Source organism: Erythrolamprus reginae, chromosome 2, assembly GCF_031021105.1.
Source record: "Erythrolamprus reginae isolate rEryReg1 chromosome 2, rEryReg1.hap1, whole genome shotgun sequence".
NCBI classification, from domain to species: domain Eukaryota; kingdom Metazoa; phylum Chordata; class Lepidosauria; order Squamata; family Dipsadidae; genus Erythrolamprus; species Erythrolamprus reginae.
The window spans coordinates 253,415,438-253,431,741 of record NC_091951.1 but is presented as its reverse complement, the minus strand read 5'-3'; the positions used below and the strand labels follow the sequence as shown (position 1 = coordinate 253,431,741).

Genomic DNA, 16,304 nt, shown 5'->3' with positions numbered 1-16,304 from the left:
ATCGATTAGGTCCCACAGAGTGGGCTTTCTCCAGGTCCCGTCAACTAAACAATGTCGGTTGGCGGGCCCCAGGGGAAGAGCCTTCTCTGTGGCGGCCCCGACTCTCTGGAACCAGCTCCCCCCAGAGATTATTACTGCCCCTACCATAGTTCCCTCTAAGCTGAGCAGTGAGCAATTGCTCACTTAAAAATCATCATCAACTCAGAGTTTTCCAAACCTGCCCAGAAGCCGAGAGGGAAAGAGTGAGAGGGAAGGAGAGAGAGAGGAAGAGAGGAAGAGAGAGAAACAGATAGAAAAAAGAGAGGAAGGAAAAGAGAAAGAAAAAGAATGGGAGTAAGGAAGAGAGAAAGAAAATCAAAATCTAGTTTGAAACTAGCTCAACTATTTAAGTGGCATTTTGATATTGATAGAGTTGCTGTATTATGAGCTCACTGTTATAGACACACAGTACAGTATTTTATTTTGAAATTCTCTGAGGCAAAACAGGGTGGGTTTTTTGTTTGTTTGTTTGTTTGTTTGTTTGTTTATTTATTTATTTATTATTTCTGTGCCACCCAATCCCGAAGGGACTGCCGCTCAGACACTATACTTTTCCGCCCACCCCCCAAAAAATTAGAGGGGACACTGGCCCCTACCCTCCTCACCTTTCGCAAACTCCTTTAAACCCACCTTTGTCGTCAGGCATGGGAGAACTGAGATATCTCCCCCGGGCCTATACAATTTATGTATGGTATGCTTGTGTGTATTTTTGTTTAATAATGGGGTTTTTTAATATTTTAAATTGTAAATTATTAGATTTGTTATAAACTGTTTTTGTTGTGTTGTGAGCCGCCCCGAGTCTACGGAGAGGGGCGGCATACAAATCTAATAAATAATAATAATAAGGAAAACAAAGTACAAGCAACTAAACTTGAAAAAAAAAACGATCAGAGCAAAATTCACAAATCTTTTCTCTCAGAGTAACAATAAGACAATGTAAAATAAGCAAAACCAATTTTAAAATTCACTATTTATTCCTCCCTTCCTTGCATACCAGCCTATAACCTGGACCACATCAGCATATTCTCAAATATTTATAGAAATTAAATTGGTAATAATTGATATAGCTTTTATTTTTGCTCTCCGATCATGCAGAATTAGTACCCTGTATAAAATGAAAGTCAGGGCTGTCTCCTAAAATAATGTGAGACTCTTGTTAACAGTGGGATAGCATAGAGCGGATGGGCTGAGTGTTATTGATTAAGCAGTTTAAATAAATAATACCTGATAAATTTCTTCCCATTCCTGAGGTAGGAGGCAGTTACCCATGCCGCCATGAATTTCTTTGACATCAATATCCAGCATAGCGGGTTCAATTCGTTTCAGAAGTTCCCTATAAGGTTCCAAAGTTTCAATTATCTGGAAATCCCAATTTCCAATTGCTTGGGAAAGGCCAGTATACCCTTAAGAAGCAGAATAGAAGGTGCAAATTGAAATTAAAGTGGCAATTGACTAAGGTTAACCATAAGCAACAGGTGGTTTATCTGTTGCCTTTCTAAGTTAGCTTCAGCACACACACACCCAAAAAGTGTGGAAAGTGATTGTGTTGAGAAGCCCTACCAATCAAGTTTGGTAAGAAACTCCAGCTCCTCTCTGAGACTTGGAGAGCTTTTAAAGAACCTCCCCCACCCACCCCAAAAAATCCCCTTGGCACTTATTACTGTAAATATTTTCTTATTATCAGGATGCCGATTCTGTTGGTTGTGCTGACTGACTTCTTTAAGCTATTTAATGTCAGTTAAACAGGAACTGCATTGAGCTCAAAGTAATTTTTCACCCATTTTTTGCAAAAAAATTGGGTGTGCAGAAAGTTTGGGAGGCATACAGAATGCTCCTGGGGGCTGAGGAATTTTTTTTGCAAAAAAGGTCTTTTTGTTTCACAAAAATGGGACGTGGAGACATGGCTTTGGGAGGCTAAAAATGGCTATACAGTGGTACCTCGTGATACAAACACCTTGTCATATGAAATTTTTGAGATACGAACCCAGGGTTTGGAACTTTTTTGGCTATTCTTACGAACTTTTTTCGCCTTACGAACCCGCCGCCGCCACTGGGATGCCCCGTCTCCGGACTTGTGTGGCAAGCGAAGCACCCGATCCTGGGATTCCCCTGAGGCTCCCCTCCATGGGAAATCCCACCTCCTGACTTCTGCGTTTTTGCAATGCTGTGAAATTGCACCATCGCAAAAACACGGAAGTCCTCAAAACCCCACCTCCAGACTTCTGTGTTTTTGCGATAGTGTGATTTCGCTGAGGCTTCCCTTGCTGGGAAACCCCATCTCTGGCCTTCCCTTGTCAGCGGAGCGCCCGTTTTTGCGGTGGTGAGATTCCCCTGAAGCTCCCCTCCATGGGAAACCTCACCTCCTGACTTCCGCGTTTTTGCGATGCTGTAGGGAAATCCCAGGAGGGGAATCCCAGGATCGCAAAAACGGGCGCTCCGCTGGCAACGGAAGTCCGGAGGTGGGGTTTCAAGGACTTCCGTGTTTTTGCGATGGTGCAATTTCACTCACTGGGAAACCCCACCTCCGGACTTCCGTTCCCAGCGGAGCGCCCGTTTTTGCTATCCTGGGATTCCCCTCCTGGGATTTCCCTACAGCATCGCAAAAACACGGAAGTCAGGAGGTGGGGTTTCCCATGGAGGGGAGCTTCAGGGGAATCCCACCACCGCAAAAACGGGCGCTTTGGCTTGAAAAAGGGTTAAATTTTGGGTTTGCATGCATTAATCGGTTTTCCATTGATTCCTATGGGAAACATTGTTTCGTCTTACAAACTTTTCACCTTACGAACCTCCTCCCGTAAGGCAAGGTATCACTGTATTTGGTGTGTAAGACGCACCAACACTTTCAACCACTTTTAGGGAGGGAAAGATGTGCCTTATACTCCAAAATATATGGTAATTTCACTTCGCATTGAAAACCCCAGCTCTAATTCCAGCTTTCATTTCCAACAAACTTACTGGATTCATAGACTGTCAGATCTGAGGCTGAAGGAATCCATCAGCTCATTTGCAGAGGCTTTTGGAAGAAGCCGTCTTTCAAAAAGGACACTTACATGCCAACTAAGAATGTGTTTCCTGTCTTGTAACTGAATATCATTTTGTGTGTGTGTGTGTGTGTGTGTGTACGTATGTGTGTACGTGTCTGTTTTCAATGACTAATATGCTGAACTCTTTGAATAATTATTTTATGTGGAACCCACTCAAAGAAATTGCAATTGTTTACATAAAACCACCAGCCGTACTTAATAACTATCGTCCAGTCTCCAACCTTCCCTTTATGGGGAAGGTTGTCGAGAAGGTGGTGGCACTCCAGCTCCAACGGTCCTTGGAAGAAGCCGATTATCTAGGTCCCCGACAGTCGGGTTTCAGGCCCGGTTACAGCACGGAAACCGCTTTGGTCGCGTTGATGGATGATCTCTGGCGGGCCCGGGACAGGGGTTTATCCTCTGTCCTGGTGCTCCTCGATCTCTCAGCGGCTTTCGATACCATCGACCATGGTATCCTTCTGCACCGGTTGGAGGGGCTGGGGGGCACTGTTCTCCTCCTACCTCTCTGGCCGGTCGCAATCGGTGTTAGTGGGGGGTCAGAGGTCGGCTCCGAGGTCTCTCCCTTGTGGGGTGCCTCAGGGGTCGGTCCTCTCCCCCTTGCTATTTAACATCTACATGAAACTGCTGGGTGAGATCATCCAAGGACATGGGGTGAGGTATCATCAATATGCCGATGATACCCAGCTTTACATCTCCACCCCATGCCCAGTCAACGAAGCGGTGGAAGTGATGTGCCGGTGCCTGGAGGCTGTTGGGGCCTGGATGGGTGTCAACAGACTCAAACTCAACCCGGATAAGACGGAGTGGCTGTGGGTTCTGCCTCCCAAGGACAATCCCATCTGTCCGTCCATCACCCTGGGGGGGGGATTATTGACCCCCTCAGAGAGGGTCCGCAACTTGGGCGTCCTCCTCGATCCACAGCTCACATTAGAAAACCATCTCTCAGCTGTGGCGAGGGGGGCGTTTGCCCAGGTTCGCCTGGTGCACCAGTTGCGGCCCTATCTGGACCGGGACTCATTGCTCATGCCCTCATCACCTCGAGGTTCGACTACTGTAATGCTCTCTACATGGGGCTACCTTTGAAAAGTGTTCGGAAACTTCAGATCGTGCAGAACGCAGCTGCGAGAGCAGTCATGGGCTTACCTAGGTATGCCCATATTTCACCATCACTCCGCAGTCTGCATTGGCTGCCGATCAATTTCCGGTCACAATTCAAAGTGTTGGTTATGACCTTTAAAGCCCTTCATGGCATCGGACCAGAAAATCTCCGAGACCGCCTCCTGCCGCACGAATCCCAGCGACCGCTTAGGTCCCACAGAGTGGGCCTTCTCCGGGTCCCGTCAACTAAACAATGTCGGTTGGCGGGCCCCAGGAGAAGAGCCTTCTCTGTGGCGGCACCGGCTCTCTGGAACCAACGCCCCCTGGAGATTAGAACTGCCCCTACTCTTCCTGCCTTCCGTAAACTCCTTAAGACCCACCTTTGCCGTCAGGCATGGGGAAATTAAACATCTCCCCTGGGCACATTTAATTTATACATGGTATGCTTGTGTGTGTGTCTGTTAGTATATGGGGTTTTTCTTAAATCTATAAATATTTTAATTAATTGGATTATCATGATTGTTTCACTTGTTGTAAGCCGCCCCGAGTCTTCGGAGAGGGGCGGCATACAAATCCAAATAATTAATTAATTAATTAATTAATTAATAAATAAATAAATAAATTAGAGGTTTTATTAGTTTTAGAGGGAGAAAGATTGAAGTTTAGTAAACATTTCTGATATAATAAAGCAGTCATACCTGATTCTCGCAGTGCATCCAGAAAACCACGGAACCATCCATCTTCTTTGAGCTCTAGAATAGACTGAAGAAAGAGTTCTGCTGCCAATGTTGGCCGGTTCCTTTGCTCTTCAATTTTCTCAATGGTCTCTAGAATGAAATCAGATTGTAGACAAAACTGTTGATGTAAATTTCTCACCTTAAGGTTCAAAGCAAAGCATCTTTCAAAGTAAAGCATCTTTTCCATTTTAGCTTTCCAGGGGTCTATGATTCCATTTTCCGCATACCCAGAGGCAATAATTCATTCTGCTGCTGTTTAGAAACTTTGTGTGTATGTGCTTGCTTAATGAAAACACATTACAAGTGGTTCTTACTTACTACTTGCCTCCCTCAGCATCCATTGAAAATTGCAACAATGCTGTCCCCTCAATAATGTGGTTACCAATACAATCAATATTAATGTTATTTTTCTTTTCCCATCCCTTTGCAGAGTAGAGAATTGGAAAGGAAATGATTGTAAGTTTATATCAAAAGCAGCGTGATGACATTGGTAGCCTCTAGCACAGTGATGGCAAATCTATAGCACTAGCTCAGCTCCAACATGTATGTGTCAACCAGCTGATTTTTGGCTTGGGCAGAGGCTCTGGGAGGGCATTTTTCGCTTCCAGAGAGCCTCCAAGGGGATGGGGAACAGCGTTTTTAATTCCCCCGCTCCAGGGAAGACTTTGGAGCCTGGGGAGGGAGAAACACGAGCCCGCTGGGCCCACCAGAAGTTGGGAAACAGGCCATTTCCAGGCTCCACAGGGCCTCTGGGGAATGGGGGAAGCTATAATTTATATGTAATGAAATATATAGTGAAATTAATCACAGTGATAAATGTATTCTGAATTCTTGTTGGTTCTAGTATTTTAAGTCTTCATTAACATAAGCAATAATTATACAGTTGTCAAAGTTGACTCTGGGCCAATGAAATTTCTCAGCCTAGATATTTCAAGGGGTTGTTTTTATCAGAAAAAAATTGGAAGAATTCTATGTCCATACACCTTTGCTTTCCTGGAGGATAAACTAGATGAACTAAACTAAAAAATCTTTGCATGCAGACTAGGATAAACATTCATGAAGTAAAACTGGGATAAGGTGCTTGTCTATGGAATCATCTGATGAGGTCTACAGCAAAGGAATGACTGGGACATAAAAGGGATGAGAGGGAGAGAGAGAGAAAGTATCTCCTCATACAGTACTTTGACACAAAGGATATGTCATTAAACATAATTATATTAAATTAGAAAAAAATTACAGTGAAACTGAATCACTTTTCACTTTTGCTTGTTGGAACCTAACCATTTGGGTTCTGAATGTGGATTGTATTTAAAAATGAGTTAAGAGTTACAAAAAGGATATAGAATAAGAATTAGATTATAATTACAATGTTGTATGTAAAACACTATATAAGTAGAAGTGAATAAGAATATTAATGTAAACAATAAGTACATAGGAAATACAAAGATATAGCACCAATAAGCTGTAAAACATAAGTATCAACAAGATAGTTGACCTCCATGTTTAACCTTACATATGAAATGCATACTGTTATATGTAAAAACATTTATTTATTTATTTATTTATTTATTTATTTATTTATTAGATTTGTATGCCGCCCCACTCCGGCTGCTCACAACAATAACAAGAACAATGTAAAAAACAAATCTAATAATTTAAAAAACACTAAAAAACCCATTATTAAAAGCAAACACACACACAAACATTCCATGTATAAACTGTATAGGGGGGGGAGATGTGTCACCCCAGACATGGGTCTTAAGAACTTTAGGAAAGGCAAGGAGGGTGGGGGCAGTTCTAATCTCGGGGAGCTGGTTCCAGAGGGTCGGGGCCGCCACAGAGAAGGCTCTTCTCCTGTGTCCCGCTAAACGACATGTTTGTATGTTTGTCAATTTTTTAAACAAAACTACTAAAGATTGTTTTTTTAAAAAAGAATTAAGTTTATAAAAATATGAAAAGAAAGCAAATGTAACAAAAGGAAACCAAGTATATATATCATAAGAAATATAAAACCATGTCACTATTCTTTTTTTAATGTTATTGTTTTGTCCTACTTGTATGTAAAATTTAAAAAAATGGAAACCCAAGGACATCAGATGGAAATTAGATGGAAGCCTTGTGCAGAGGTAGAGTAAAAGGTAAATGCATTTAGAAGCATTTGGATCATACAAATGGAATGAATGAATGAATGTGAAATTAAAAGACAGTTGGCATGAGATACTTTGTTTCTGAGCTCTTGATCAAGATTGTGCAGTTCGTAAAGACTTTGTGTATGAAATGTCTCAAATCTCTTTGTTTCAAATAAGGAAATCTGTTTTGGATTTTCCAGGCAGTCATTGCTTATTTCACTTCCAATGGGAATGAAATGAAGAATGAAGAGACTGACAGCTCTGAGGAACATTGGATGCTTTAATCAACACGTTCAGAACACAACTCTGACAGGAGGCAACTTCTGACAGGAACAGTGCAATTTATACGAACGGCTAAAAGCTTAACAGTCAATTCGGATCCTGGAGCTTCCCGCTCCTACATTGCCCTCTAGTGGCTCAGCCGGACATAACACGGAACACGAAAAATTCTGCCGTTTTCAGGGAGGGAGGGAAAAAAAGCTGTTAGAAGTAGGCAGGGCACGAGCGCGCTTGGAGGGTTTTTAGCGCCATCTGTTCGCAGGACTCTTGCCCCGCCTCAACTGCTTTCAGCCGACAGCGCCTTGCTTCCGCCTCCCGGTTACCAACAGTAATTCCGAAAAAGAGCCTACACTGGGCGCAGTCACAATGCAGGGAAAACACACACACACTCCCCATCTCCACGCAGTTCAACCAAGCCGCTTTACGGAAACTGGCCTTGGCAACCCCATCGTGAGCGCCTACACATAGCAAAGGCGGGTCTACCAACTCAAAAAACCACTGCCTGCAACACCCCCCACCCCCCGCAAAACGCGTTGCAAGAGCGCTCAAACGCAACCTGTCTGAAATGCTTAGCCTGACTTCTTCTCTGCAATCAATCAATTAATCAATCAAGGAAGGAGGGAAGCAAGGAAGGAAGTATAAGAACCGCGGTGGGCGAAATAGTCGCCTCTCGGGTTCCTTACTGAATAGTAGCTACGCAAAACCATTTTTTTCCCCTTTCAACGTCTTTCTGCCCAACCTCTTCTGAAAAGTCACAGCCAATGCCTGAAGTGAAGTCAAATACTGTATTCCATTCATTCAGATCTAGAATGTGTTAGTGTTCCCTTTATTATTAATTTTTGAGCAGTATATATAGATCCGCGGTCTTAAAATTGTTATATTCCGCCTTGAGTCCTTCGGCATTGGGCGGCATAGAAGTCGAATTAATTAATCAATCAATTAATTAAATGTATGTTGCTTTAATCAACATCAGAGCACATGTGGGAATGACGCTGTTTTTTAAAAAGCGGGAGGATTCCTTTAAAAGGATGTCTTCAAGCTGAAGTTTTAACTCATTCATTCCGTTTTGGAAACATCGGTAGGAAAATTTCTTGTTGGGCAGGGAAACACCTCCATGCAACCGCAATAGAATAGAATACCGGGGGCGACTGTTGACGTTAGAAAAGGAGTTGAACGATCTTCGGATGTTTTGGAGAATATTTATTTATTCATCAATTTGTATGCAGCCCATCTCCCTAGGGACTGTAGGCGGTGCAGATTTTTGGAATGGGGGGAAAAAGATACAGTACCCAAATTAAAAGCAGATGCGTTGAAAAACGTCTCCCCCGACGTGAATTATGTTATGACCGTCGATGAATTGACTTAAGAATCAAATGGCTTCTTATATATTTTGTATACAGTGTATCTTGTCTTTTATGTACACTTAGAGCATCTGCACCAAAGACAAATTTCCTTGTGTGTCCAATCACACTTGGCCAATAAAGAATTCAATCTATTCTATCTATTCTATTTCTCCTTGGGACAAAACATCTATGTATCTTTTCAGCAAAGCCCTCGTCCTGAGTGTAAATAAAATGCATCTTAGTACAGTAAACCACTTCTCCCAGTCTGATGCCTTCCCATATGTTGCATTACAATTCTCACGATCATCTGGGTTTTTAAAAAAATAATGCTACAGTTGCTAAAAGAGCATCCAGTTGGGGACATCAGAACAAAAACATGACATAGCTTAGGGAGTTGGGAGGGCATATAAATCGAACCAAAAATCAATAAATCAATAAATCAAGTCAATAACTCAATAAATAAATGAATCACCCAATACATAAATTAATAAATCAATCACTCATTCAATCAATAAATAAATAATCCATCAATACCGTCAGACAGCCAGGTTTTCATGTAGCTCAATATGTAAGCAGGGTTTAAAGTTTTCTCTATGTAATTCTTGCAGCGACGCAAATTCTCTCGATCATCCTCGCTCATTTTTCCTCTTTCTCCTTAAATAAACCTCTGGATTTGCAACTTGCCTCGCAGTCCGGGTTTTTTTTTCCCCCAACCCTGCCCCCCCCCTCACAAAAAAAATGCCACCCAAAAAGAAAAATACAATCCAAATCCGACTCGCCGGGTAGCCTGCTCGCAGTTCTTCCAACTAAAAGCGTCGGGAAGCAGCTTAAAATTTACCCTTCCAGTGGACGGGGCCCCAAACGGTCCAATGAAAACACTCCGTTTCCTCCCCTCCCCCCACTCGATTCCTCGGAATCCAGCCGGGCAGAAGAAGCGAGAAACGAAAGCGAAGGAGGTTCCCCCCGCCCTCCCCCAAAAATCAGGAAACACCAGCCGAGAAACGAAGGAAAAGGAAACCGAAACCGCGTCTCGAGGGAGAGCGCCATTGCAAGAACGGGGCGGGCCTCCGTTTGGAGCAGAGGGACGAAGCGGAGCCTTTTTTCCTGTTTGGATTGGTCTCGGAATTCGGCTTGCGACAGATTGAGGCGACGGGGCCGAATCAGAAATTAAACATTGCAGCTGTCGTGCCAAACGAGGGGGAGGAGGGGAGGAGCCGTAGTCGTCACTATGATGGCGAGGTGCGAGTTCTCCCCCCCCCCCCAGCCGAGGACGCTGTAGAATTACACTGCTCAAAAAAATAAAGGGAACACTTAAATAACACAATATAACTCCAAGTAAATCAAACTTCTGTGAAATCGAACTGCCCGCTTAGAAAGCAACACTGATTGACAATCAATTTCACCTGCTGTTGTGTCCATTCAACTTTGTACAGAACAAAGCATCCAATTAGAATATTTAATTCAGTCAGATCTAGGATGTGTTATTTGAGTGTTCCTTTTAATTTTTTGAGCAGTAGATATAACCATAATTCACAAAATTATATACAAAAATGTCCTTCCTGTTAATGACTACTTCACCTTCAACCACAACAACACACGAGCACCTAACAGATTTCAGCAATGGAGTGATCAACGCCTGGAATGCACTACTTGACTGTTGTCTCTTTCCCCCAACCCAAAATCTACAGTTGACCTCTCCCCTTTTCTAAGAGGTCTGTAAGGGGCGTGCATAAGAGCACCATTCTCCTATTGTCTTTTTTAAAAATCATTTCTTTCTGTTATGTTTATATAAATGAGTATCCTATACTCGATTGACAAAAAAATTAACAGACAAGTAGGCAGACAAAGAGGAGGCCTCCCTGCCGTTTTTTCCCGCCCTGCTCTAAGAGGTCTTAATTGTCTGCGCCCCAATGTTTTGGACCCCAGCTCTCTGCTCAGGATGAACAGCGGTTATCAGCCTGTAATTTGGGGTGTTAATGCCTCCCAAAAGCTGAAATGTCAGCGTCCCAATTGAAATAAATCAAAGTCCAAACTTTGGTCTTCCAAGTTCCAATTTATTAACAGAGCCAGATTGGATACGAACTGTGGTCAACTGGATAATAACTTTTCCTACAGTTCTCCACCCAGGTTAAGGTTCAACCCTCCTCCCCACACCCACAAGTTCGTCATGTGGACCACTCCTCTCAATGTCCACAATCCTCCATTATACTTCCGGCTGGTGCTGAACAAAAGATGATCTTGAATCTCTGGAAGGAATGTGTTGTGGCTAATATTTTTCCTTCTAATCCAACCACCTCTCCTGATTCCCACAGTACTATTCTGCTTGCAGCAGGCCAAAGTTTTCAGTTCAAAGCAATGGCTTCGGCTTGACATGAAGGTTGAGTGATTCAACTGCCCCCCTCCCGTTCCCTCCCAAAAACTGAAAAAGAAGGGGGAGAAGTGGTTCTTCAACAGATAAGGGGAGCTATATCTATATATAGGGTGGCCCAGATTACAGACACTTCTCAATTTAAAGACCACAACTGGAGCCCAACATTTCTGCTGCTAAGTGAGACATTGGTGAAGTGAGTTTTGCCCCCAATTTACGATCTATCTATCTGCAATTAAGTTAGTAATTTGGTTTCCTTCCCCTTTTGCTTGTGAAGAAATGAGCACCCACGCCCTCCTCAGTGGTTCTGAACCTTTCTAATGCCGTGACCCCTTAATACAGTTCCTCATGTTGTGGTGACCCCCAACCATAAGTCTAGCGCCAATTCTCCCAACAGAGCTTTAAGCTGATTGGCAGGAAGATCAGAGAGACACCCCCACTATAAACACCTGATTGGTCGGATTGTAAAAATATGTTCCAAGGTGCCAGAATAGAGGCTTTCGTTCCTAACCACCATGGGAAATTTGTCTTTTCCCATGGTCTTAGGCAACCCCTGTGAAACGGTAATTCAAGCAGTTTTCCTGGCAGTTGTGGCTGAAAGTTTAGTTGTTCTACCTGACCTTGGTATAGTTTCAACAAAATCCCTCATTTTCCACTTCTTGATTAGAGTTTGAACACTGCTGACCCGCATTCTCGATTCCTTGCATATCTTTTTACATCCGTTTCCTGTTTTATACAGTTCAGGTATCTTTTCCCGCCAATCCTAATTCTTTTGCTTCCCCCATGACTCAAAATGTAGACATGACAGTGCGGCATTGGATGCCAGGGTCTGTCAGGAGGCCAAAAACTCATTGACCTTTTACACACACACACTGATTACATGTAAACAGATCACAGGTGAGGATGGTTACTTTTCACACTCCTTTGTGTCACTCTGTGTGCATATTAGCAGGCCAAAAGCACCAGGATACCTAAATTTTGATAAGTTTTTGTTGTCATTGATTGCAAAAACACAGTTGATTGAGGGTTTTAGCTCTGTGCGTTTTCAGCTAACTCCTTACCTAGGATTGTAGAATCTGGATCCTATAGGGCAGATCAGAAAACCTCTAAGAAAGTACTACCTCTAGGGCAAGGGTATCAAACTCAAAGCTGGAGGGCCAAATCCGGCCTACAGGACTGCCCTGAAAACAGCGAAGGACCGCCCCGCGATGCTTCTGCCAGAGCTTACAGCTCTTACCAGAGCTTCCAAAACTTTTGCCAGACCCATCCTCAAATACAGCTCATCTGTTTGGAACCCATATCGCATCTCAGACATCAACACCCTTGAAAATGTCCAAAGATACTTCACCAGAAGAGCCCTTCACACCTCCACTCGAAATAGAATACCCTATGAGACTAGACTTTCAATCCTTGGCCTAGAAAGCTGAGAACTAAGACGCCTTGAACAAGATTTAAGTATTGCCCACAAGATCATATGCTGCAACGTCCTGCCTGTCAGCGACTACTTCAGCTTCAACCACAACAACACAAGAGCACACAACAGATTTAAACTTAATATTAACCGCTCCAAACTTGACTGTAAAAAATATGACTTCAGTAACCGAGTTGTCGGAGCGTGGAACTCATTACCGGACTCCGTAGTGTCATCCCCAAACCCCCAACTCTTTACCCTTAGATTATGTACGGTTGACCTATCAAGATTCCTAAGAGGTCAGTAAGTGCACTTCATAAAAGATTGTTTAGATAGCAGCAATTCTACAATATTTTTATAAAAGAGAAGTCTGGCTCCAGCCATTTGAAATAAATGACTACATCACACAGCAAATCCTATGTAAAGAGACATATAGCATATGTATCAAAGACAAATATGTAGAAAGAACAAAATATTCATTTATATAGACATTGTGGCTAGCCATATATAAGGAAACATCTGTTTTAGAAGAATATGAAAGGATGGATTATGCATGAGAAAGATGTCCGTGCTGCTACAGCGTGAACCATTGAAATAAACATTTCTTTCTATTAATAATTAGCTAAATCTTTATACTAAAACCTTTAAGAAAGGAAACTGGAGCAGTCTATAGCGGCCACCACACAATGTTAGTATAGAATGGAATAACAGAGTTGGAAGGGATCTTGGAGGTCTTCTAGTCCAACCTCCTGCTTAGGCAGGAAACCTTATACCACTTCAGACAAATGGTTATCCAATCCCTTCTTAGAAACTTCCAGTGTTAGAGCATTTACAACTTCTGGAGGCAAGTTGTTCCATTTATAGTTCTAACTATATACTGTATACTCAAGGCAAGGTTATTTGAAAACCTTGGGTTGAGTATGTATTTTCTATCGTCTCCATTGTTATATTGGATTTCTGGGCACGAACTGCAGGAAACGTTATCTGATGCTTCTGGTGGACCATTAGTTATTGCAGTTAAGAACTTTGCAGCCGAGATATACTATAGATACTGCAAAAGTTATAAATACCACTGCATATTCTTTTTGTCTACTGAATTTTTTCCCATTGGCACTTAAAGTTTGCTTGAGAAAAAGAAGCTTCACATACGTAGTTATCCAAACTAAATGCATAATCCAAAACAAAACTGCAGGATGATTCTGTAGGTGACAGTAATTCAATGCTCTGTATTGCAAATTGTCAAATCCATGTCCATCTTTCTTTCTTTTCTAAACAACCAACTTTCCTTGTATGGTTTGGATAGCGGAAAGCTGTTTATTTCTGATTACTTAAATCAGTTCAGTCTGAAGAATAGAAATAAGAGTGAATGACATTGTATCCACATAACAGCGCACATTCAGATGTCATACTACTGTATTTCCTGGTCTGAATTAAAAGGTGCTTATGACCAGTGGATATACAGTACATTATTGGGTATACTGTATACCAATGCATATCTCAGAAGTGGATTTTAGATACAGATACATAGAGATGTGAAAGAGATACAATGTTTTCCCAAAAATAAGCCCTCCCCCAAAATATGTAGACGCATGCGCAGCCAATCCCTGCCATCTCCTCTGGTTAGGATTAGGAAGGCAGAGTTGGGAATCAGTAAGACACCGAGAGGAGCCCCATCTTGCTCCACGCATCTCAAAATAATTTATTTTGGACTTATTTTCAGAGAAACACGACAGACAGATAATATAGATAAGAGAACATATGACATTGATATAGATGATGGATGAATGATGGACAGATAGCACTGGACTGGCAGGTCTCTATATTTCCCCCCTGACATTTAAAGGTCATGGAGAATCCCTTTATGACTGGAGCTTCCTATTCTCAGATGGGGGAAAATCCTCTTTTTTTGTCCCAGCAATCACTATGTACCCTCTTAATAACCAATATGCATTACTTCAAATCAGTATTTTTCAGAGCACATGGTTAGGATGCTGGACTGGAAGTTAGCAATCAAGATCAAAGTGTTGCTACATCACGGGGGCGAGCTCCTGTCATAGGCTCCAGCTCCTTGATGGGGACATGAATGAAGCCCTCAGAAGCATACCTCAAAAAAGGTGTTGTCACCTTTAATCATTTCAAACCCAGAAGTATCTTAACCAGTGTCTTTGAACATAAACGGGGCACAAACCTCAACAACTTTTTAAGAATTCCCCAGCCAGGATTGGGTAAACAGATCTTAAAATAATTAAGATTGAGAAAGTGGAAATGACTTCCAGGTAATATTTATTCATAGTTGTAACCTAGGCTATTAAGCTACCATAGGAAATTGCTCAAAGGCAAAACTTATTTAGACAACATTTGTTCAGTAGTGGGGCAAACCTAAAAATATAATGAATTTAATGTAGATGCTTTTTATTTACAAGTTTGCAAATGCCTTGGGCTGAGCATAGTAAAAGTTAAAAGCAACAGTAGGAACCAATTAAAGAATAGAAAATGTTGTATTTGAGAAAGCGAAACCTCAACAATTTTGTTGGTTTATTTTAAAAAAAGATTCAAGTACTGTAGTTGGTTTACAAAAAAAAAGTCACTCTTGAAGATTCTTTTCAAGGAAGGCAGGTTGGTACTATTTAGACTGACGTGGGGAACAAGGGGAGAGAAATTGTGTGGAAATTGAATGATCATGCACTGCCTTACTGTCAATTAATTATCAGGCTGATTGTGCATCACATACTTGATTTGCTTTGAACAACTGCTTCTATGTTCCATAATCAAAGACTAGCATCCATATTTATTAACACAATTAATTTCCTAATATCAATCCAGATTAAAACCCGTGACAATAGGATCATTCTTTGTCAAGTCAAACAAGTGAAATTGAAGCCTGATTTGAAAAGAAACAATCACAAAAACGACATATATGATAGGAAAAAAACTTGCTCTCTCTAATGAAGTCAAAACGACGATGATTGAAGGTGAGAAAACAGAGCTCTCTGTTTTCTCACCTTCAATCATCTTCATTTTGATTTCATTAGAAAGGGCACATTTTTTTCTTTTATATATGTTATTTTTGTGATGGTTTCTTTTCAAATAAGGCTGCAAAAATCAGTCAAGTGAATACCTGGTCCACTTGATATTGTTTTAAAATTCCTTATTAAACATTGATTTTAAAATTTTTGGTACTGGAATCTAACAATTCCTCCAGACTCTAATTTTCAACAATGATGATTAAATCATCATTAAAGCTTTTGAGGACTGTCACATAAGCTTAGGAATAAAAATAGCATGTACTGTATAGACATATATGTTCCCTTCAAGAGGCCTCTAGCATTAAAAAAAATGAATCCCAATTTAATCCAGTTATAATTTAGTAGGAGTAGGTTTTATGAGTCTCTGGAGAGGGGTGGCATACAAGTCTGAAAAATTATCATTATCATTATTAATGAACTTTTTAATTGGGGGACTTACACAGTGCAATGATAATCCAATAAAAGCCAACCACATCCTTCTGATGTCAATGCTTTTATCTGGATTGGTATCACATCTTAACTCAAATGAGAAATATTAGCCTATTCATAACTATTTGCACATACATCACTTTTAAAAGATCAGTCTTAGGTTTAGCTTTTAAACTAAAATAAGCATAGAACAAAAATTAAACGAAATTGGATTAAGGCAAAGGTTTTTTTTAAAAAATTGGGAAGATTTTTATCATGATACTGGATTGATCTATGCTGTCACTTTTAATGAGTAGTTAGTGTGAAGGCCATACTTTACTAGCATTGAGAATGTTATATAGTCAGATAATGAAACAAGCCAAAAATCAAACTCAGAAAGCACAAAAAACTTCAAGGTCACA

At 41.4% G+C, this 16,304-nt stretch overlaps 1 protein-coding gene across 3 annotated transcripts in view; it reads right to left on the bottom strand.

Annotated features, from left to right (window-relative positions):
* The window catches only part of RIGI (RNA sensor RIG-I), a 49,957-nt gene extending 40,222 nt beyond the window's left edge, over positions 1-9,735 (bottom strand). Inside the window, exons 1-3 of one of the 3 annotated variants that reach the window (XM_070742459.1) lie at positions 9,204-9,735; positions 4,880-5,008; positions 1,264-1,442 (exon numbers count right to left, since the gene is read on the bottom strand). In XM_070742459.1, coding sequence (XP_070598560.1) covers positions 1,264-1,442; positions 4,880-5,008; positions 9,204-9,309 — 414 coding nt within the window. In that variant the 5' untranslated portion in view covers positions 9,310-9,735. Of the gene's footprint in view, positions 1-1,263; positions 1,443-4,879; positions 5,009-9,203 lie in introns of those variants that run through there. The other 2 variants (XM_070742461.1, XM_070742460.1) reach the window with 2 other exon arrangements.
* Between the last annotated feature and the right edge of the window lie 6,569 nt (positions 9,736-16,304).